The 24,413-nt window shown below is 35.7% G+C and overlaps 1 protein-coding gene across 8 annotated transcripts in view; it reads right to left on the bottom strand.

The window, feature by feature from the left end:
• Positions 1-24,413, bottom strand: part of LOC309630238 (sodium channel protein type 2 subunit alpha) — a 153,429-nt gene that overhangs the window by 46,111 nt on the left and 82,905 nt on the right. For all 8 annotated transcript variants that reach the window (XM_082395191.1, XM_082395187.1, XM_082395189.1 and 5 more), the window contains 5 exons: positions 20,045-20,392; positions 13,384-13,516; positions 8,840-9,078; positions 2,912-3,085; positions 646-1,002 (listed from right to left, as the gene is read on the bottom strand). In XM_082395191.1, coding sequence (XP_082251317.1) covers positions 646-1,002; positions 2,912-3,085; positions 8,840-9,078; positions 13,384-13,516; positions 20,045-20,392 — 1,251 coding nt within the window. The remainder of the gene's footprint in view (positions 1-645; positions 1,003-2,911; positions 3,086-8,839; positions 9,079-13,383; positions 13,517-20,044; positions 20,393-24,413) is intronic.

Here is a 24,413-nt window from a genome sequence, read left to right on the forward strand (position 1 = left end):
CCATATATATCTCCCTATCATCTTTCCCATGCCTCCAGGACTCAGCAGAGATGTGTTGGACATGGTTCATTTTACACAGATATGATAAACAAGTGATTCTTGAGTCAGTGTTACTTGTTCATACTGTAGTTTCTAGGCAACAATTACCTTATGTGCTTTTAACGGACTGAGATTAACACTATTTTTTTTTTTTAACTCCAACTTGTAGAGAACCCAAATTTGAAACATTTTCAAGTGATACTATTATTAGTACTTATAAATAAAATGAATGACTGTTCTTCATGGCACTTCCATGCTTTAGTACGAGAACTGAAACATAAAAGCCAAAAATGGCCCTCTCCCTGAACAATAAGAGGTACAGAGATGAAGAACAGCTTTGGTTCAAAAGACATTTTAAGAGTTTATGTTGCATGTCAATTATAGTTCAATAAAACTGGAAAAAATAAAAATAAAAATAATGAATAAGGAAATATTTAAAAAGAGTTCATGTGGATTTCAATAGTCTGAGCTATACCTGACTCCTGCCATCATGAAAATTGAGAATTTATTTTTAAAAAAAACATTCAAAACATTCCTCAGTTGAACATACTTTTTCATGGTTACATTGTCTTTTACTGAAAATGAGAAAAATGTTTTACCACATACCACCAGGTTTCCAATGACCATGACCATCATGAAGACAGTAAGGCACATGGTTTGACCGGCGACCTCCATGCAGTCCCACATGGTCTCTATCCACTCTCCACACAGCACTCGGAACACAATCAGGAAGGAGTGGAAGAAGTCATGCATGTGCCAGCGCGGGAGTTCACAATCATTGGAAATCTTGCAGACACATTCTTTGTAGCTCTTACCAAAGAGCTGCATGCCGACCACGGCAAAAATGAAGACGATGATGGCCAACACCAAGGTGAGGTTACCCAGAGCTCCCACAGAATTGCCAATGATCTTTATCAGCATGTTCAGAGTCGGCCAAGATTTTGCCAATTTGAAAACTCTGAGCTGGAAACAAAAGAAGGCCATTACTGCTCTGCATTCTGAAGAATCTGCATATTTGTTTATAGGAAAAATCTACAGTGTCTCAATTTTAGGTGATGGATTATTCATGTGCCAAAGTCTTATCTAGCAAATGTATTAGTTTGTTACCATGGGATATTTTTCATTTTGAAATAGTTTATATTGTAAATAAAATAATTATACAGTTTTTCATCCACATTCAAAGAATAAGATTCACTAAATATTCCTGAATCTTACATAAGCATTTATGCTATTCTTTTTGTTTTTCTGTAAGGAACTGAGATATCTAAGATTAGTGGTGATTAATTAGAAAAGACTCTTTCAGAGAAGTAGAGGCTCTCATTATTTAAAAGCCCAAAGTGGATATGTTTTTCAGTGTACTTGAAATATAATGCTGAAATGCACAAGTGCAAACAACATTAACACTTATATAAGGTACAAGAGAAAAACCAACTAATTTCTTTAAATCTCTGGACTGCTATATCTTTAGTTTGCTGTAATATTAGGCTGTATTTTAAAGGAGATTTATTATATTCAAGGAAGAAATACTTGGACTTGAGTAAAGAGCTGTATTTTGTCAACCTTTATGTCTTCAGTGATTTAATTAATCAACTCATTATAGTGTAGAAATGGCTCTCCACTACTGTGCCTGACACACTGATTGTATTAGAAGCCTCTAGAGTACCATTTACCATTAAATAGCAGCAGCATTTTATTTCCAATGCTTCAGTAAATGTCAGGTCAAGATTAGTGCATTATTTAATGGCAACTAAGTGACCCAAAGGAGCAGATATAAGAACCAAAAATTTTAATTTATTTCCAGAAAATAATTAATGCAAAAGGGCCTGATATACTAAGCAAGACACTGATGATATTATGCCTTCTATCTCCCCAAAGTGCATCACATTATCACAAAGATTTACTAAGCTTCTTAAAAGTAGTTGCCCACATGTACTTGTTATATAATCATTGCTAATTTTTGTTTTGTTTTTTTTTGCATCCTACTAGCTTCAAATTAGATCTACAGCTATCCATGAAGACTAGGAAAGGAAATCACAGCTCTAAGGATCTTAACACAAATTTGAAAGTGGTAAGGGAGTTTCTAAACAGACTTCACAACAAAGTCTTGAAACTAATCACTGTTAAGATAAGTTGCCTATAAGAACCTGCCTTTACTAACTATATACAACCTCTGTTGTTTCAAAATAAATCACAAAAAGTTAGAGCCAACTCAAATACACAGCACAATAAAACATACCAAACTTCAAATGGAAATGTGTCAAGTGATATTTTGTCTCATCTGTAAAAGATCCATAAACTTTGAAATATAAAGATCAAATGAAAGACCCTTTCTTTAAAATTAAAGTATAACACAGGCAACTCTTCTCAGAGAGTGGATTTGGTGACTTCCTGACCTGGCTGAAGGAGCAGATGTAGAGGAGCTCTGTCTTCTTTCCCTGTACACTCTACCCAGTCCCGGGTCTTGGCTTCTACAGGGGCAAAGTGGGCAACTCCATAATCCCTTAGCCTCTGGTAGAAAGATGAGCCCATCCAAAGCCCCAACCAAGCCTTACCATGGGTAAGTAAACCCCATATAGCTGAGAGGTACATATTGTGTTGTTTAATTTGATATGCGTTTATCTATGACCTCCATTTTCTCTCTCCACATTAGCCTTGCCATTCAATTACTAAGGACAGAACTATTGGCTGTTCATTTGAATAAACTTAATCTATGCATTAAAACTATGAGGAAGAAGAAATTACCATCTGCTTTGTTAGAAGTATATTCAAATAATATTAAAGCTATGGGAAATCTTGTAATTTTTTCCTAGAAAAGAGTGACTACTAATTAAATTATTTATAAAAACATTATGGTTACTCTCAGTTAATTTACCAGTCGAAATGATCGGAGAACTGACAATCCTTCCACGTTTGCCAAACCAAGTTCCATTAAACTAAGGCTCACAATTAAACCATCAAAAATATTCCAGCCTTCTTGAAAGTAATAATATGGATCCATGGCAATTATCTTTAGAAACATTTCTGCTGTGAAGATCCCAGTGAAGACCTAAGTGAGAAATGTTTATTACACAAGTGAAGACTCTTGAAAACATAAATAACTATTGAGCAATTTAATTTAGTCCCAACAAATCACAATTCAATTCTGAGTTTTAAAAATTGGCTTGGGTCCAGGAAATTAGTATCCTCAAATGGTTTGTATTCAAATCAATATTTAATTGTTTACTATATCTAAGGTTCATCAAGTGATAAAGAATACAAGAATTAAGACAATAAAATTAATATTCTTATTTCTATATTCTTAAGTGAAAGGTTCAGCTAACTCTTTGTGGTCAACTACCTGGCTCTGCCTCTGATCTCCCTAGCCCTCCAAAAACTCACCAAATAATTACCTAATAGTTTGGTTTCCTCCCTTGGCGCTGCAGGCAAGGCTGGTGCTAAAAAGGCTTTATATTGGCTGTAATAAACAAGGTCACCACTAGCCCTATAGATGTTAAGGATGCTTTTAAAAAAAAATTTATTTTCCTGGCCAAAGAGAAGCAGCATTCTCTATTCTCCATTTTCTTTCTCTACAACTATTTTAAATTTTCCACGTGTCTTCAACCATTTTTCTTTATTCTCCACTCTCAGTACTTCTGCATCTCAGAGGTAATGGAAGTCAGTCAACCTGAACTCATTCAGTTTCCTTATATCTACCAAACTACTTACATTCACACCATACTTTGCTTTTTTTTTTTCCTGTTAAAAATTAAAGACATGTCCCTGCCTTGCTCTAATTTCTGCAGCTGCAATTATGTATCTTCTTTGGACTTCTTGAAGAATTCACTTTCTCAATTAACCTGTAGTTTCAACCTCTTCCTGCTACTGACTGCTTCCTATTGGGATTTTACAAGTATCAACAGATACTCAGTCCCTCTCCACCTTAAAACTGCCACCAGCATCATAAAAGAAACTCTCCTTGCATTCTACTTCCCCCATTAGCTACCACCATCTGTCCTCTCTTCATAGCCCAACTTCTTTAAGAGTTTGTGTACTTGTCTGTACTCACTAGTTCCATTTCTTTAACTAACCCCCTGACCTGCCAGTCAGCACAAACTGCTTCAACCAATTTCACCAACATAACCGAAACTGCCATTGATCAATTCAATTGAACTTTTAGTAGTTATCTTGCTTGCCTCTTTAGGAGTTTTTCACAACGTTGTCTGTTCCTTGTTCCTTAAAATAGTTTCTGTCCTGGCTTCAGTGATCCACATCTCCCTGGAAACTTCTCAGTTGCTTTTCTTCCTCCAACAAATCATTCAACACTGGATTTCTTCAGAGGTCTTTCTGTCCTCAACCTTCTTAATCTAATTTTCCTTTTACAATAAATTTACATTTTGAGATCTATTTTCCCATTCAAGCATATCTCCTGAATTCCAGAACTACATCCTTATTTCCTTATTCAGCACCTCCACTGGATAACTGTCTCACAGGTACCTCAAATTCAACAGGTCCAAAATTCATTTCATCACTTTCTCTGCACAACCTTGCTTCTCTTCTGATATTTGCTAACTCAGTAAATGGAATGACTCTCTACCTCGGTGGTCAGCTCAGAAACATGAGAGTCTTGCTAACTTTTCCAAATATCTCTTGAATACTTCAAGTTGAAATTCACCCATGCATGTATTACCAGTTTTTCCTCCTTTTATTGTTGAGTAGAATTCTATTGTTTGAATATTCTATAAATATTTAAATAATGAATAGCACTTTTTGTCTCTTTTCCAAGAAATCTTGGCCGCCCCAATCACATGTGCTAATATTTTCATATATTTTATACTTACATATGCTATAAACGCTTGCTTTAAATAATCAGCTGTCTTTTCAAGAAATTAAGATAAGGGTAAAAAACCAGTATTTTCTATTTACCCACATTTATTCATTTCTAGTGACCATCATTCTCAAATTTCCATCTAACACGTTCTTCCCGTTCAGCCTGAAGAACTTCCTTTAGTATTTCTTGCAGCATAATTCCGGTGTAACAACTTTTTTAAGGTTTTGTTTATATTAAAATTCTTTATTTCACACCAGTTTTTGATAGATAGTTTCACCATAGAATAATGTTTTAACTTCTTTTTTTCTTTTTTTCATGAGGCCACTTTCTTATGGCCTGAACTGTTTCTGATGAGATGTTAATCCCTTGTATATAATATGTATTTTTCTTCTGGTTGCTTCTAAAAGTTTCTTTTGTTTTCACAGCTTGGCTAAGATGTGTCCAATGTAGTTAATTTTATATTTATCCTTGTTGATGTTCACTGAAATTTTACAATTTAATATTAAGGTGTCTAAGTTAATATCTTTCATCAAATTTGAGAACATTTTGGCCATTATTTCTCCAAATATTTGTTTTGTTCCATTCTCTCTTTTGTCCTTCTGAGTCTCCCTTATGTAAATATTAGACCACTTGATGTTATTCTGCAGATTAGTGTGACTTAGTTCATTTTTCCTGTAAGTTTTTCTCTGCTGTTCAAATTGGATAATTTCTATTGGTTTGCTTCAAGTTTGACACTTTCTTCTGACATCTGCAATTTTCTTTTAAACTCATCCAGTGAATTTTTCATTTTAGAATTTGTACTTTTCAGTTCTAAAATGTCTAGATAATTCTTTTATATAGTTTCCATTTTTTCTGCTCATATTCTCCATCTGTTTATTCTTGATGACCATTTTTTTCCTTCAATTTGTTAAATGTATTTATAATAGGTCCTCTAAAGTCCTTTAATGCTAATTTTAGTAATTCAGCCATCTCTGGATCTATTTCTATTGAGTATTTTTTTCTCTCAACTAAAGTTAGAGTTTCCTATTTCTTCACATATCATGTAATTTTTTATGTGATGTGAATAATGTGTTGTAGAGAGTTTTGATTCAATTATTTTCCTCTAAAAAGTACTGATTTTTGTCCTAGCAGGAAGTTAAATTATAGGTTGGCCACTTTGAACTTACGGTAGTTTGGTTTAATACTTAAGTAGGGCACAGCTATTTTGGTTTGCTCTTTGTCCTAGTTGAATCTTCTGGTTCACTGACATAGCCTTTACTCCTTAAGTGTAACCCCTTTGGGGTTTTAAAGGAAAGCCCAAAGTCTTTGTTCAGTTTCTCCATCTTGGTCAGCTTTAAATTCCAAACTCTTGGGAAGTATTTCCTTCTATTCTTTTTTTTTTTTTTTTTTTTGGAATAATTTGTGAAGGATTGGTGTTAATTCTTTAAATATTTGGTAGAATTCACCAAACAGATTATCTGGGCCTAGGCTTTCCTTTGTGGGAACATCTTTTGATTACTAATTCAATTTTTACTTGTTATAAGTTTTTTTGTATTTTCTATTTCTTCTTGAGTCAGTTTCAGTGGTTTGTTACTTTCTAGGAATTTGTCCATTTCCTCTAGGTTATCTAATTTGTTGGCATACAATTATTTAAAGTACTCTGTATACTCCTTTCTATTTCTGTAAGATCAATAGTGATGTCCCCTCTTCATTCCTGCTTTTAGTAATTTGAATCTTCTCTCTTTTTTCTTGGTAAGTATAGCTAAAAATTTGTCATTTCTATTGCTCTTTTCAAAAAATCAACTTTTGGGTTTGTTGATTTTTTTCTGATGTTTTCCTATTCTCTATTTCATTCATTTCCACTCTATTCTTTATTATTTCCTTTCTTCTGCTAGCTTAAGATTTAGTTTGCTCTTCTTTTTTCTAGTTTCTTAAGATGAAAATATAGATTATGGATTTGAGGTATTATTTTTTTACTATAGGCATTTACAGCATAAATTTCCCTCTAGGCACTATTTCAGTTTGGTGTGTTTTCGTTTTCATTCATCTCAAAGTATTTTCTAATTTTTCTTGTGATTTCTTTTTTAACCTATCAGTTATTTACAAGTATGCTTTTAATTTCCATATATTTATAAATTTTCCAAATTCCTGTTTATTGATTTCTAATTTCATTCTATTTTTGTGAGAAAAAGTACTTTGATTTCAATCTTTTTAAGTTTAATGAGGCTTGTTTTATGACCTACCTATCGCTTATGCTGGGGAATATTCCATATGTACTTGAGAAGAATGTGAATCCTGTCTATATATTTTCTACTATTTCATTATCTTCCTTAACACATAAGACAAGTCCTATTTTGAACTGTCCATTTGTTGTTTATGTCTTTCCAGCATCCACTCTCTCTTCTTCTGATAATGGTAGACCTAATTTTCTTCTTTATAATTGTATTCATTTACTCTGTCTCCAGTGATAAGACATGGTTCTGGTTTGGCCAAATAGGGCATTCTAACCCTAAAATCATATTAACTGACTGATTTAGAAATGGTCATGTAACTCCAACCAGGCCAATGATATTCAATTCTTGGGCTTTTGTTAGAACCACTAGTTAGGAGGCACAATCCTTCTGCTTAAAGAGCTGTGTCAGGATAAAAGTTGGTAGACCATTGACATCAATAGAATACCCAGCCAGAGATGAAAAAACATACTTGGAAAAAGTTGGCAAGAAGCTAACTCCCAATGACATTGACTGAGAACCTGAATCTAGCCAGATTAAAACGTGGATCTATGCCCAAATGGACTTTAGTTACTTGAAGTAATGAATTATCTTTATTTTTGCTTAAGCCCATTTGAGTTGTTTCCTAATATCCACCTCCATAAAGCTTCTTTGATCCCTTGCTCACTTTTTATAGATAATGTTGAATTGATTGCTATATATGTGAAAAAATTTGGACTAGGTATTGTTATTGTTCTTTCCTAAAATTTTGTGATTTTTGGCCACAGCTTAAAATAGTCTCCGAAATATCTTTTACAGTCTCTGATATAGTATTCAGAGCTTCCATTGCTTTGTGAATTTCTCATTGGTATAGTTTCTCCCACTGTAAAATGCAGACATTCATAGTATCTACCTAAGGACTGACTTTGTGGGAACCTAGAGAGAGGGATTTTACATAAACCATTTAATACAATGCCTGGTACAAAATAAGTGGTCAGCATATATATGTTAACTTTATCAGTTAAGACCTATCTGGATTATAATAAAAAAATAGTGGTTACTTCAGAGCCTAAAAATATTGTGTATTATACTTCAGAATATATCATTTACTATCATATAGAACCTGTTTATGTGTTCATTTATCAAGTTGGGAGGTTCATGAGAACTTAATAAGCCTCATATTGATATTAATATATTTTTGTTGCCTGAATTTATTCATTTTGTTTCTCTGTAAAAGACCACTTTACTTTCATTTCTATCATTCTACCATGTATCCATGAATGTTAATACAAAATTTTAAGTAAAAATGTATGCAAAAATTAATCATTTATAAATTCTTAAATTTATAGGACAAATTCAAACAGAAATAATAACCTCTATGATGTTTCCTCTCTTAAAAATCCATCTTCAGTTATGAACAGATGATATTTCAAAATTATCTGACTTGGCATATTTTATAATTTGTTTGGCAAATGTAGACATGTCTGAAAGAATCTATTCTAAATACCTGAGAAACACATCAGGATTTTACCATAAATCAATATCCTCCATAATTCATAATAATCTTTGTAATGAATGGGCAATTTATATTTAATTCTAAATCAAACTATACATAAAATCTTTGAATCTTTTCCACTGCTAAACTGTAGCAATATATTTTTGTTATAAAAAAGTGATGCTGAACTTTTGCTGTCCAGGTATATACGGCCAATTAATTCATATTTAATTTGAGAGTGATATGTGAAATTCATTAAGGCAATCATGAACTCTTTCAATGGGTAGAGTAACTCTCAGTGAGCCTTACCAGGTTCCCGACTGACAGCACACTGCTAAACTGCTCCGTCATGGGATAGTGCTCCATGGCCATGAAGAGGGTATTTAAGACAATGCAGATGGTGATGGCCAGGTCAACAAAAGGGTCCATCACAACCAAGTTGACGACATGTTTCACCTTTAACCATGGCTTACAGCAGTCCCAAATCAAACACATGTTAGCAAATTTATACCAGCAGGGTGGGCATTTCTGTCTGGATTCTTCAAGTTCTGGAAGAAAAAGGTTAGAATACTTATGAAAACTGCTTCCTTCCTATTAAGCAGCCTTTGGTTTAAACTGAAAGTGATTTTTAAAAAATCTAAAGTTGTTAAAAGGCATTATAGGTTAATCTGATGGTTGAGCAGGAAAGCACTTACAATGGATTAGCTGTCATAAAAAGTGTGGGCACAGAAAGGCTAGTAAATTTCCAAATTTATCTTGGTTAAACATGGTTTCCAAGATTCTATCTACAATATTAAACAGTCTGATAATTATCTTTAAGGCTATCAGAAATTAATGCGTAGGACTTGTGTTAAGTATACTTAAAGCTCATCTATGTTCCAGATAGAGCAAGACATATATTATCAAAGTACACCTCTCAGGAGATGTCTTTAAAACCTTTATCAGTCATGCTGAATCTCAGTTTCTTGGATTAGATATGTTCTTTGTGTATTTTAATGAGATAGTTTTGTCAGTGTCACCAGTCTTAGTTAAAAAGTTTCTAGTTAAGCCTAATTAGATATAGGCCTGTATATTAAACTCAGCGGTATTTCTTAATTTAACTAGATGGCACAAAAGAAGAGGAAATATCAAACCTAGGAAACTGAGAACTGCACTGTTTCACAAAATGGGACTTATGTACTACTGGTAAAATACAAGAGGAGCTTAGGTAGAACATACGTAGAATTCATAAATTTTAATGGTATGCATTTATTTTAATATATTAAAATGTATAACTATCACACCAAACCTATGATATAAGATTTCATATAAAAATACATTTATTTAAAAAAAAATACAATGATTTCAAAAAGAATTTCAACTAAATAATAGGAGAGAAAAGACAGAAATGCACAGATCTATAAGGTGATACTCAAAATACTGAAACAGTAAATATTGGCAAAGAATTTGGGATAATTAGGAAGTGGGAAATTATCTGCTCTTTTCCTTTGGTATATTTCTCTCTTAATCAACTCTTGAGTGAGAAAAGAATTCAGAAGTTGTTGTTTTCTGCCAATATCATTGCTGCACACTCTGTTACCTGCTCTGCCAAATGTGAGACCATCACTGATTAGCACTAAAATAGAGGAAAAGATTCTTTGTTCATCCATAGCATGACTCTGGTTGGTCACTTTAGTATTACTACTGTGGCAACTGGAATATCCCTCCAAACCTGGTACAGTTTACTAAGAATTAAACTTTTCAAGAGAGTTTATGTAATGGACAAACATGACCATAGGTAGTGATTTTTGCTTTGCTGATAAACATTCACTACAAATACTATAAAGTTTACTACTTCCCTAAAGTAAATTAATTTCCTTATTATTTTTAACAGAATTCCATGAGAGGTAGATTCTTCAATTGTCTCTTTATATACTGAAATTCTTCAAGTACCCAGTTTATTTCCTTTTCTCTTAAATGTAACTTTTTAAACAGTAAACAATAGCTGAATTGTAAATCAGAAGAAAAATATAAATATAGTTATTATGCACTGTTTTGTAGAAGCTTTTAAGACTCCCGAATAAACTCATATTTATACTGAAGGTAAAAAGGCTTTACTACTTACAGTAAATAACAAAAGAGAATTGAAAAAGCTCTTTGCCTATGTACAGTCAGAATAAGTATTTTTTAAAATGTTACTTGTAATTTAGCAGATAAAGAGAAGCAAATAGAAACTGTGTGGAAAAAAGTAAATCAGAGAAAAGTTCAAAAGGCAAAATGCAGCCAGTGTTGCTCGTCTTGACACCAGGAAAAAGTGGAGCAGAGTTGTTAAATTCTAAAATAAAATCATTCAATTATTCATGCTAAAAAATAAGAATAAATAAAAAAAGGATATCACACTTTGAAACAAAACAAAGCACTCAGGGAGAACTACAGCCACGTCTCCATTATTCCTGGGTGGGTTATCCACACTGAAAATCATTTACAGCCCAGTTTAGATCTTTTGCTGGCTCCCCCCAATTCCTCAGTGCTTGTACCTCACCCTCCCACCACCTTCCCAAGGATTTGACCTGGAAACATTTCCATATGGTTTTTGCATTTAAAAAACTTGAAAAGCAAACAATTCATTTTTCCTTATCTCCTACAGTGTCATTAAGTAGGAGGCCATTCATTCATTGCTTGGACAATGAAGACTTAGCTGTAGTTCAAAAGAAGGAAAACAAAAGTTGCCAGCCTGGATCAACAAGCCTGGTTCCAAAAAGGAAAGGTGAACTAAACCATGATTAGACTTAGAAGGAAGGATCTCCAAATAAACAGATTATGTCAACCTAATACACCTTTCCACTGTTATTAGGGAAAAAAAAGGACTACATTAAAGACAGCTCTAGTTGCATGTATACGCTATGTACTGCTAAAAACAAGCCTTGATTAATGCCAGATTCAAAATGTTTAGATATAATCGAATAAAGAAAAGTAGGCTTTGCATTCTATACAACCAATGAAAAACAGAATGAAAACTCAGCCATTTTTCCTTACATAAATATAAAGTTAAAAGCTCTGCAGATATTAAAACCAAACACTCAGTCTCCTGCTTCCTAAGTTACACTTATCTCTAGGACATCCTTTTCATTCTAAGCAAGTCCATGAGACACATTTACATGGAGGGCGATGTGGGTGCACTCATTTTTAACTCCATATCTTAATTAGTGGACAAGTCCAATCTTGTGGTGGTGGGTTGATGTTTTTTAAGTAATTTCTTAAGTTAGCCCAAACTTAATGCTATCAGAAGTTCAAAGTAGGACTGTTAATTTAGACTTACCCTGTCTCCTTCTCTACTTCTTGCTTTAGGGAGCAGACATGCTGCTGACATCGGTAGCAGAACCACTGGCAGCTTCCTCTCAGTGGTTTTGCTATGGCAAGGAGCAGAAGACCAGAGAATCTTCAAAAGATTTACCTGGAGGGACAGGGAGGAGCAAGCTACTGGCAGCTGGGGGGGAAGAGGGAGTGCAAGCTAACGCAGGCGAGGTTGGGGAAGAACGTACTGAGTTTAATATTCCATAGAAATCAGTGAAAAGATTTCTGATATTGCATTAGGACATTATGAAAATTGGGTCCTGCAGTAACTGACATGGCTGTGATATGTAAGACCATCTACATTGTGAGATTTTCCTGGCTGTGACTTTTAGGCTTTTGGTACTGATATTAGTATCACGGGATCTTTGCATTCAGACTGGAAAATAATTATTGCAAGAATCTATCCAGTATCAAGAGAAACTATAACTAACAGGAAGAAAGGCATGAGCACATGTTCGCGCTCTCTCCTTCATTCTCCATCTTTCTTTTTCCTGTGACACATCTACACACACACACACACACACACACACACACACACACACTTCGGAGGGGAAGAAAAGGGAGGGGTTATAAAAGAGAAAAGGAGAAAAGGGGAAAGGACAGCATGGGAGGAGGACATAATATATTTTACATGAAAGTATTTTCCAAGCAGCTGAAGTTGATAGTTGATGTCTGAATTCACTTACAGTATGGAAAGGCACAAACATGTGAATTAACAAAACAACAATAAAACAACCAATAATAATATTTATTGACTGTCTTCTACATGCCAGGTGCTTCTACATACATAGGTGCTTTATATATGAGGCCTTATTTAATCTTTACAACAACCTTAATCTAAACGTCATTATCCACACTTTACTGATGAAGAAACAAGTGTAGAGTCCCAAGCTAACACACAGAGCCAATGATTGATCGCAAATCAAGCTGTCCTCAAAGTCTTTATTTTGGAATTATAAGATCCAGGCCTCTAAACAATATATTCACTACTCACGTATAATCTGCAACTAAAGAGAAAGCTAAGATATTGTAATATCTGATCAGAGAGAGGCAAAAGTAGTTTTACAAAATTTTGAAAACTTTGCTTCAAAGAGGTTAATATCAAACTCTAATTTTCATTTTTTCATTTATACAACTGGTTAAATCAAAAGAGTTTAGAGCTTGAGTCTCAAGCAGTTAATACAATTTAAATGGGTTAGCATCACCATAAAAATAAACATTTATCATTACATTCCTTTTTATGTCATGCACATAACAAGCTTCAACAACTTAGAACTTAATCTACCAAAGTGGTATCCCAAGTATACCTCGAATTTGCAGTAGATTCCTGGAGGCTAAATGTAAAACTCCGTATGAGACAACAGAATCCATGTGTTGGACATGGATTTACTTTTATTTAGTAAAAGACATAATGATGATTTGGTGTCAAGTCAGGAAGAATTTTCTGGGAATTTATGAGAGTTTTTTTCATCATTACCAGAGCACTGCCAAGTAATTGTGCTGTAAGACTTTTGACATACCTTCCATGGTGTTGGTCAAAATACTAGCCATACTCATTGCTCTTTGCTTTGCTGTAGGATCTTCCAACAGATCCATGGAAACATGATAAGAACTGGACCGTCTCTTTCTTATTTCCGTTTCAGTAGTCGTGCCCTAAAAAAAAAATTCATATGAAATAACTATTATTTTTAAGGGTAGCAAAATCCAAAGTGTTCCTGTAATAGGTGTTACTTAACTAAGTATTCACCATGCTTTCTCAGATGTAAACAGCTCATTAAGACATTGCTGGAATCATCATTCTTGGGAAGTGTTTAAAATCCCATCATATTCTCAGCTTTCAGGGATGTCTGGGTTTGTGATCAAGATGGACTTTTCTAATTCCTCCAACTTGGAGCTTTGGGCTGGAGGGATCATGCCTATTACAGGATAGATAACCTTTTAGCATTTCAGCCAGTCCTATCTAGGACTTCAAACTGAAGCATATCACTCTTTGATTTACTCACAGGTTGAGCTATTAGATCTTTATTTATATATATTCATGTGGTTTAATGCATGAAAAGAACTTTAAAGGCTTCCCTAATATGTTCTCCTAAAATGAGAATTCCACTTTAAAATGCTTCTGTTCATTATAGACAGGTAACATTTCCCAACATCCTTAATAATAAAAGTAATTTTTAGAACTATCTATAACTTTGTCTTACACTTACAACACAACCCATCCTTGGCATTGAAACTCTAATTTAAGGCAAAACATCAAATTGGGGGGGGGGGGGTCTTTGATTTTTAGCAATGTTGTAATGACTTGATATGTTTCTATTCCAAAATAAACTCACCAGAATTTCAATATGGGCAGAAATTTATTCCTATGTCAGGAGCTCAAACAATGAAGTTAATGGTCACAGGAAAAAAGGGCAAAACTCAAGCATTCCTAATGTGGGTCTGAGTGCTAATAATAAATAAGAAGTCACTTTTAGTTCTCTGAGGATTTTCCGTATTTCTAAAATAGTAATATGAGTCCTGTTCATCTACTTTATTGTGCTATGAATAATTAACATTATTTTATTAAACTCCATGCCTCTAATGCATACATATTCAAAAGCAGACTTTCTACTCAATTGATAGGATTGTCATTAATGGGAATAAACATTCATTTAGGTCACCCTAAAATTAATTTTACTGTGAAAGAAAAGTAAAATTAATGAGAAAAGAAATAACCCCTCTCTGAAACTAAAGCTCTTTAAATTAAAAAGTTGTCTCTCAGAATTTAAAATATTTTGCCTTGTCAGAGAAAGACAAAGTTGGAAGGAAAAAATAGGGTCGCTTATGAATTTGGTAAAGTAGCAGGATACAAAATTAATGCACAGAAATCTCTCATTCCTGTATACTAATGATGAAAAATCTGAAAGCAAAATTAAGAAAACACTCCCATTTACCACTGCAACAAAAAGAATAAAATATCTAGGAATAAACCTACCTTAGGAGACAAAAGACCTGTATGCAGAAAATTATAAGACACTGATGAAAGCAATTAAAGATGATACAAATAGATGGAGAGATATACCATGTTCTTGGACTGGAAGACTCAACATTGTGAAAATGACTCTACTACCCAAAGCAATCTACAGATTCAATGCAATCCCTATCAAACTACCACTGGCATTTTTCACAGAACTAGAACAAAAAATTGCACAATTTGTATGGAAACACAAAAGACCCCGAATAACCAAAGCAACCTTGAGAAAGAAAAACGGAGCTGGAGGAATCAGGTTCCCTGACTTATAGGAATCAGACTATACTACAAAGCTACAGTAATCAAGACAGTATGGCACTGGCACAAAAACAGAAATATAGATCAATGGAACAGGATAGAAAGCTCAGAGATAAACCCACGCACATATGGTCACCTTATCTTTGATAAAGGAGGCAAGGATATACAGTGGAGAAAAGACAGCCTCTTCAATAAGTGGTGCTGGGAAAACTGGACAGGTACATGTAAAAGTACAAAATTAGAACACTCCCTAACACCATACACAAAAATAAACTCATAATGGATTAAAGACCTGAATGTAAGGCCAGACACTATCAAACTCTTAGAGGAAAACATAGGCAGAACACTCTATGACGTAAATCACAGCAAGATCCTTTTTGACCCACCTCCTAGAGAAATGGAAATAAGAACAAAAATAAACAAATGGGACTTAATGAAACTTAAAAGCTTTTGCACAGCAAAGGAAACCATAAACAAGACGAAAAGACAACCATCAGAATGGGAGAAAGTATTTGCAAACGAAGCAACTGACAAAGGATTAATCTCCAAAATTTACAAGCAGCTCATGCAGCTCAATATCAAAAAAAACAAACAACCCAATTCAAACATGGGCAGAAGACCTAAATAGACATTTCTCCAAAGAAGATATACAGATTGCCAACAAACACATGAAAGAATGCTCAATATCACTAATCATTAGAGAAATGCAAAGCAAAACTACAATGAGATATCATCTCACACCGGTCAGAGTGGCCATCATCAAAAACTCTACAAACAATAAATGCTGGAGAGGGTGTGGAGAAAGGGGAACCCTCTTGCACTGTTGGTGGGAATGTAAATTGACAGAGCCACTATGGAGAACCATATGGAGGTTCCTTAAACAACTAAAAATAGAACTACCATACAACCCAGCAATCCTACTACTGGGCATATACCCTGAAAAAACCATAATTCAAAAAGAGTCATGTGGGGCTTCCCTGGTGGCGCAGTGGTTGAGAATCTGCCTGCCAATGCAGGGGACACGGGTTCGAGCCCTGGTCTGGGAAGATCCCACATGCCGCGGAGCAACTAAGCCCGTGAGCCACAACTACTGAGCCTGCGCGTCTGGAGCCTGGGCTCCGCAATAAGAGAGGCCATGATAGTGAGAGGCCCGTGCACCGCAATGAAGAGTGGCCCCCGCTTGCCACAACTAGAGAAAGCCCTCGCACAGAAACGAAGACCCAACACAGCCATAAATAAATAAATAAGCAAAAAAAAAGAGTTATGTACCACAATGTTCATTGCAGCTCTATTTACAATAGCCAGGACATGGAAGCAACCTAAGTGTCCTCTGACAGATGAATGGATAAAGAAGATGTGGCCCATATATACAATGGAATATTACTCAGCCATAAAAAGAAACAAAATTGAGTTATTTGTAGTGAGGTGGATGGACCTAGAGTCTGTCATACAGAGTGAAGTAAGTCAGAAGGAGAAAAACAAATACCGTATGCTAACACATATATATGGAATCCAAAAAAATAATGGTCATGAAGAACCTAGGGGCAAGACGGGAATAGAGACACAGACCTACTAGAGAATGGACTTAAGGATATGGAGAGGGGGAAGGGTAAGCTGCGACAAAGTGAGAGAGTGGCATGGACATATATACACTACCAAATGTAAAATAGATAGCTAGCGGGAAGCAGTTGCATAGCACAGGGAGATCAGCTCAGTGCTTTGTGACCACCTAGAGGGGTGGGATAGGGAGGGTGGGAGGGAGGCAGATGCAAGAGGGAAGAGATAAGGGGATATATGTATATGTATAACTGATTCACTTTGTTATAAAGCAGAAACTAACACACCATTGTAAAGCAATTATACTCCAATAAAGATGTTAAAAAGAAAGAAAAAGAAAGAAAGAAAGAAAGAAAAAGAAAAAATAGGGTCGCTTAAAGGTCATCTAGTCGCTTCTGCTCTATTTAAAATTATATGTGTAATCCTATATCTGTCTAATTTTTAGTGCTAGATTCCAAAATCTCTAATGATATTACCAAGGAAATTCTTTCTTAAGTTAAATTGCTTCAGTTGAATTTATGTGTAAAGTGCAGGATATTGTATGCTTTGGAGGGTGGCATTTGTCTGCAGCTCTTTATTTTCTGTTCTCTTTTCCTCTCTGCAGCCTTGCAAAGCCCCTTCTTTGGCCTGCACCTTCAGCTCATGTGGCATTTGTCTGCAGCTCTTTATTTTCTGTTCTCTTTTCCTCTCTGCAGCCTTGCAAAGCCCCTTCTTTGGCCTGCACCTTCAGCTCATGTGGCACCATATGTTGCAGCTCATGTTGCAGTGCCCTGCCTCACACCTGACTGCAGCACTGAAGGACGGACACAAGGCAGCAGGAAATAGAGATCACACTAGGCTTTCTTTCAAACTGCCCCAATTTGCCTTCAGAGATTTATCCCACCCTCTCTGATATGACAGGAGTTTTGCGGTAATTATTGATAAATGCTAAATATCTTCTGACAGACTGACATTTTCTTTATATTTATGCAAAGAAGTTGTGGATTTATTTTTGTTTGTTCAATTAACCTTTATCAAGATCAGTGATACTCACACTTTATTATGTGTAAGAACCATGTGAGATACTTGTCAAGGAAGAAGAAATCCCTGATCTTGCTCTCCTTGGCCTTTTGGTCTGAGTAAGTCTGGGCCCAGAAATCTCCATTTCTTTCTTTAAACCACTTTATTGAGGTATTATCGACATGTAAAAAGATGTATATATTTCAGGTACGCAACTTGATGAGTTTGGGGATAAGTATACACCCATGAAGCATCACCACCGTCAGGTCATAAACATTTCCATCACCTTCTAAAGTTTCCTTCCACTCCTTTTATTATTGTTGTTGTTGCTATTTGGGGTAAGAACACTTAACATAAGATCTACCTTCTTAGCAAATTTTAAATTTACAATTCAGTATTGTTAGCTCTAGGTCCTATACTATATAGTAACATATCCAGAATTTATTTATCTTGCATAAATGAAATTTTGGACCCTGTGGTCATCAAACTCAGAGAAGCAGAGAGTAGAATGGCGGTTCCCAGGGGTGGAGGGAGGGGGAAATGAGGAATTTCCACTTTGAAAAGTATCCCAGGGAATTCTGATGTAAGTAGTCTGAGGATGAAATATATTTTGAGATACACTGGGTTAAAATGAAAGTTTTTGTTTCCTTGGCCATGTCTTCTTTTCCATTTAAGAAAATTAATGGGAGGTAATATTGCAATACGGATAGAATGTAGGTTCAGTAGTCAGCATACCTGGAGTCAAACCCTAGCTCCACCATGCACAGGCCTGTTTCCTCCTTATAAAATGAGGATAATATTAGTAACTACGATAAAGGGCTGTTGTGAGGACTAAATGAATTAATGCATGTAAAGTGTTCTGGACAGTGTCTGGTACATAGTTAGCCATGATTATTTTTTAAGAGAAGTTGACATTCCCTTTGCATTCTTCCAGTTTCTTTCACAACAGAGTTCTACTTTTTTCATGATTTGATCTGACTCCAGGATACCTGGACATTTCTCTGGGAGAAAGTGGTGGGGAGAGGCTATGTAAAAAAAGTGAAGAAGAGGGGCTTCCCTGGTGGCGCAGTGGTTGAGAATCTGCCTGCCAATGCAGGGGACACGGGTTCGAGCCCTGGTCTGGGAAGATCCCACATGCCGCGGAGCAACTGGGCCCGTGAGCCACAATTGCTGAGCCTGCGCGTCTGGAGCCCGTGCTCCGCAACAAGAGAGGCCGCGATAGTGAGAGGCCCGCGCACCGCGATGAAGAGTGGCCCCCACTTGCCGCAACTAGAGAAAGCCCTCGCACAGAAACAAGGACCCAACACAGCCAAAAATAAAAATTAATTAATTAATTAAAAAAAAAGAATGTCCTGGAGGGATTGCTTTGTTAAAAAAAAAAAAAAAAAAAAGTGAAGAAGATCAGTGGCTATGTCTATAATCCAAGGTAAGAATCTCCTCTATTAGGTGACTGCAAGCTGACTCCATATGATTTTAATGTAGCTTAAAGAGCTCGTTCAACTATAATGAGTAGAATTGTGTAAAAAAAAGAATCATACAGAGAAGATTTTAATATGATTCTGTAAGCTATAAAGTATAACCAATGACATTGCTAGAATATTTTTATATTGGCAAATGAAATCTTATTTAATACCGAACTTAAAAAGCACCTATGTTTTACAAAGGAAATGGCAATAACATATCCCTGTAAGTATCTGGTATTTAGTTGAAACCCTTTTTCATATGCATGATTTAGGGCCACTATGTTTTTTAAAAAATTCATGACGGTAATATAAAAATTGAAATCTGCCCTAACAATTACAACACATGACTTTACCAGGTACTTTGAGTGGCTTCTTTACCACACAGATGTACAATGGTCATTTGACTGGGTGCTAAAAATGTTACAGCACTCTGACCTGCCAAGAGGAAGAATGTTGCATTGCAGGATTTAGATGTACTTAGTAATACTATCTACTTCAAGTGGAAGTATTAAGTTCTTCTTTTAAAGGAACAGAGATAACAAGATCCTTAAGATAAGTATTTATATCATTTCTTGCATTTACTTTGCTTATATTAACTAATCATAATGCATGATAAATTGTTGCTACACTTTTTGGCAAGTTTCATTCTGTAGTAATAATGATGAAGGAATACTTCTAATTATAGTCTATGAGACCCAACCTACGTTTTTAATTCATTTGAGAAAAGTCTGAATTGAACAATTTGGCAAAATAAGTTCATAACTTGATTGAACTGACCCCTGGCCTTTGGACGTTAGACTCAGTAAAATACACACGTGTGGAAATCGAAACCCATTCCTGCCTGCAACCAGCCACAGCTCCCTCCCCAACAGCTGCAGGTTTCACTGGCCTCACCTCTGGCAGGAGCTGTCCAGCAGGAGATGTGAGGGCAGAAGGGCCCCCGACCAGGGAGACCACGCCGTTGCAGTCCACAGCACTATGCATCTTCCCGTTCATGGGCAGAACGGGGAGCACCCTGGAGGCGCGGCTGGCCTGGCTGACGTTGCTGGGGCGCCGCTCCCCGTGTCTGTGCGGCACAAACAGAGAGTCTCTTCTGCTGTCGTTGTCTTCGAAGGTGCTGTGCTCGTCATCGGCAAAGTCATTCTCAGAGCCAATATCCTTGGCTCGACCTCTGAAGCTGAAAAGGCTCGCCCTACTGTTGCGTCTTGGAGAGAAAAGGGAGCCACGGATGCTCAATAAAGACTATCAATAACAAGAAAGGAAACAAACAAACAAACAAAAAACAGATGAACAGAATTAAGTGCTGGTGTCCTGAACAATATGAGCCTGGACTCTTCATTTCATAGCTGTTGACTCACCAAAGGTAAGGCATTGGACAGGTGGAATCAAGGGCTCCTGTGGCAACTGCTGGTGGGGTTCTGGCACTTTCTACGAGGTTCAGGTCTTTTGTTTTGCTCTCCCTTTTCCTCCCTTCCTTCATTTTCATCTTCTGAGCTCTCATTTTCTACCATTTTCTTCTACTTTACCCATGACTTCAGATAGTCAGAAGTACCCCCCTGAAGACTGTTTTGTCTCATTTCTGGCACCTAGAACTGAAATCTTTGCCAGACCCTTCTCTAGAAACTATTCTTATTTAACAATCCAGTGGAAAGCAATTAAGTACACAACTACGTTTTGATCCTTTGAAGCCAAAACTACACCAGTAAGAGTTCACTAGTGCCCACACCCGGATGCAGATCTCACCACCGAGGAAAATAAAACCAATCTTGCTAGTAGGTCTGTTTAATTATAGAACAAGGAGCAACTTCTCTCCTTCCCTTTGCATATTTCATAACGGTCCTCATGAATAATTTAAACAAATCAAGCTGGAAGAACTGTATGATTCATTCCCTGATTTTCACTCTTCTGTCTCAAGAAATCTAAAGAGCACCATATTTACAAAAACCTGGTCTTCACTAAGTATCTGGTCACAACCATTTGACAATTTTCTAGATGGTTACAATGTCATTGCCATCATTCAGTTTACTTTGATTCTCAAACATAGTACCATTGAGCACAACGAATCATTTCCTGTTTATTACTAGTCTATTTTTACAACCTCACTCTAGTGAGCACTTGTTTCTGCTTGTCCAATACCCATTTATCCTTTTTCTGTTGACAGTACCCTGATTATCTCCAAGAACTGCTCCCCAGGCAAGACCATGGCCCAGGTCTAGCCAATGAGTGTATTCCATGCCTCTGGCCATAGAGACTGGTTTGAAAATGGGTAGGAGACCCTGCATGGTCCATTGACAGTCACCAATCTCTTGTACAATTGTTGGGAAAGAGGTGCATTTTCGATTGAGGTTGCTAAAAAATATTGAATGTAAGTTTGGAGCCATGGTGGGCATCTTATCAGCATATTGGTGGAACCTGGAGATGTGGAGTAATACTTGGCCCTGATAACATGTTTTGAGCCTTTGGATCTAGCTGTGCCTAAAGCTACTCATTGATATCATTTATATAATTTAATCCTCTTTTTTGCTTAAGCTGGCTTAAGCTGGATTTCTATGATTATTAATAGAATACCAACTTTATCATTTAACCATTACTAGTTTCATCTTTTTATCTCCAAAGGATTTAAAGCTAACTAAAATTATTATTTTGTACCCATATATTTTTTACATTCCCTGACTAATAAGTATACATTTAAGTTTATTTTCAGCTAAAGAATGATCTTCTCAATAACATCTATAAACATCTATAAAATGTCTATAATCTTTAAACACTATCTTATGTTATATGATCTTATTCATTATTTACAGAAACACATCTAAGAGTACTGATCTGCTCCCACAGCAGAACTTATTTCTTCTTTTCCTATACCCATGTTTTTTCATCCTGTTATCAACTTCATTATTCTTTTCTTTTATTGTTTCCATATGAGTATTATTATTATTATTATTTTAATATTTATTTATTTATTTGGCTGTGCCAGGTCTTAGTTGCAGCACACAGTATCCCTGACCAGGGATCAAACCCGGGCCCTGTGCATTGGGAGTGTGGAGTCTTAACCACTGGACCACCAGGGAAGTCCCCAATATGAGTATTTTTTAAACTTCTCCTACACTATCCAATTTCTTTCATGTCTCCTTTCTCTCCTTTCACAAGGGACTTTGAATTAGCTATAAGGACATAACAGTTACAGAATTTCTGACCTACTGGTTATCATTACCTCAAAAAGAAGCCAGATAAGAAATGCTTGGCAATAAGAAATAAAGTAGAAATTATGTATACGTACCACTCTTAGTAAGAGTTTTTATTTTAACTACAAGTACTCCCCTCAATTAGAGCCAATAGAAAGGCTGGAGAGAAATAAGTTATTAAATTGCACACAGTGTTTCCCAAAGTTCAAAGGTGAATTATGCCACAGAAGAGCACAGTTTACATATGGCAGCTATATGAAAAATGACTGTTTCCCATCTGTTAGCATCAACTTCCACTGTTTACATTGATTACATAAATCCATAGCAATCAAATGCTATGCCACAAATAGAGGATGGACAGTAAGAAAAAAATCTGCCATACCAAATGGATCTCTAAAAACTCCTGGTTTATCACTAATATGGAGGGAAATAATAACTTCAGAAAGTCAACAGTATCTTATAAAGGCTTCAGAATAAAATATTCAGGTTGTCTTGAGACGTCATTAGAGATTGCACTCTTGACTTTCTTCTTTCCCTTCTCCCACACTAACAAGTCATATTGAAGTCTAAAACATATTTCATACAATCCACCTACTCTACTGCGAAAATTATAATCCTATGGTAAAAGTATACATTATATTTTTTTCAATATGAAAGTAGAAATGGTTACCAACACAGTTGCCTATCATGTCACTACAAAACAATAGTTTTTAATACTTTTGGGCCTTAGGCCCTTGAAAAATCTAACAAAAGCTATGGACCCTTCATCACTGTACCCAGGTTAAGAACCTGGTTCACTATTTTTGAGTACTACTTACAGCGTCTTGCAAAGTGAGATTAATGATTTCAGCATCCCTCCCCTTCTTTCTCTTCCTTTATGTCTCTCTCTCTCTCTCTGTGCCTTTCCATTGCCCTCTCCATCTTCTTAGTTACTTGTTTGTCTACTTCTTTATCAGATAAAAATCTTTAGTTCTATTTTTATACACATACCACTTCAGAAACAAATATCAATTTGAGCCAGATATTACATGTTGTGTGAGTGATCACCTATAATGCCCAACTAGGAAGGAGAGGTTTTAAGAAGACAGTATGGGGAAAATGTTATGTCTTTGGACAAAATTTACAGAAACAGATGGGATAGAGCCTAACATTTTCAGACTTTACTATTTTGCCTAGAATTAGTTCTATCGGACTTGAAATGAAGCAAATTGGAATAACTCTGTGGTATCTGTTGGTTTGCAGTTCAGATTTAGGTAGTTTTTCCTCAGGTAACTTACTTTCCTTCTTTCCTCCCTCCCTCCTTTTCCTTTTCCTTTCCTTCAAAATAAACAATGCTCTACAAAGGGGATTAGATGTTTTAAAAATTCACATTTATTAAGATTAGTATCTCCACTAATGTAATCATAATGATTGTGACAACAACATGAATAGGGGTGAGTAAATGTTGAAATTTATTTAAAAACAAATTCTACTTCAAATTTGAATTCAACCTCACTAAGCCTTTAATTTATCCTATCTTATAATGTTACCTGGACTTGGAGTGAGTCAGGCTGACATAAAAATTTATATGTATTAAACATAAGGCTATGTGAAACTGTGTATACTAAAAAATGTACAAAGAGCATGTATAATCCTAAATATACGTATCTTTTAAATGAAATCAAATAGTAAATTTCCTCAACAGTTTAAGATTTTTTAAAATATTTTTATTTCTTTTATTATTATTATTATTTTTAAAAAAATTTTTGGCCATGCCACATGGCATGCGGTGTCTTAGTTCCCTGACCAGGGATCGGACCTGCACCCCGCTGCATTGGAAGGTGAAGTCTTAACCACTGGACCGCCAGGGAAAAAAAAAGATTTTTTTTTTTAAGATATTCTTTCTAGTCAGCCTGATACAGTGGAAAGTTCAAGGGTATCAGTGTCAGGCCAAATCTGAATGCCGCTTCAACCTTTAATAACCAGATGACATTGGGCAATTATTTAACTTCACTGAGCCTAAAAAATAGTGAAAGTAGTGCTATGCAGGGCTGTTAACATTAATTATGGTAGAAGAAGAAGAATGCCAAGCACAAAAC

Source organism: Balaenoptera borealis (assembly GCF_965194805.1).
Source record: "Balaenoptera borealis genome assembly, chromosome: 6".
Taxonomy (NCBI): Eukaryota; Metazoa; Chordata; class Mammalia; order Artiodactyla; family Balaenopteridae; genus Balaenoptera; species Balaenoptera borealis.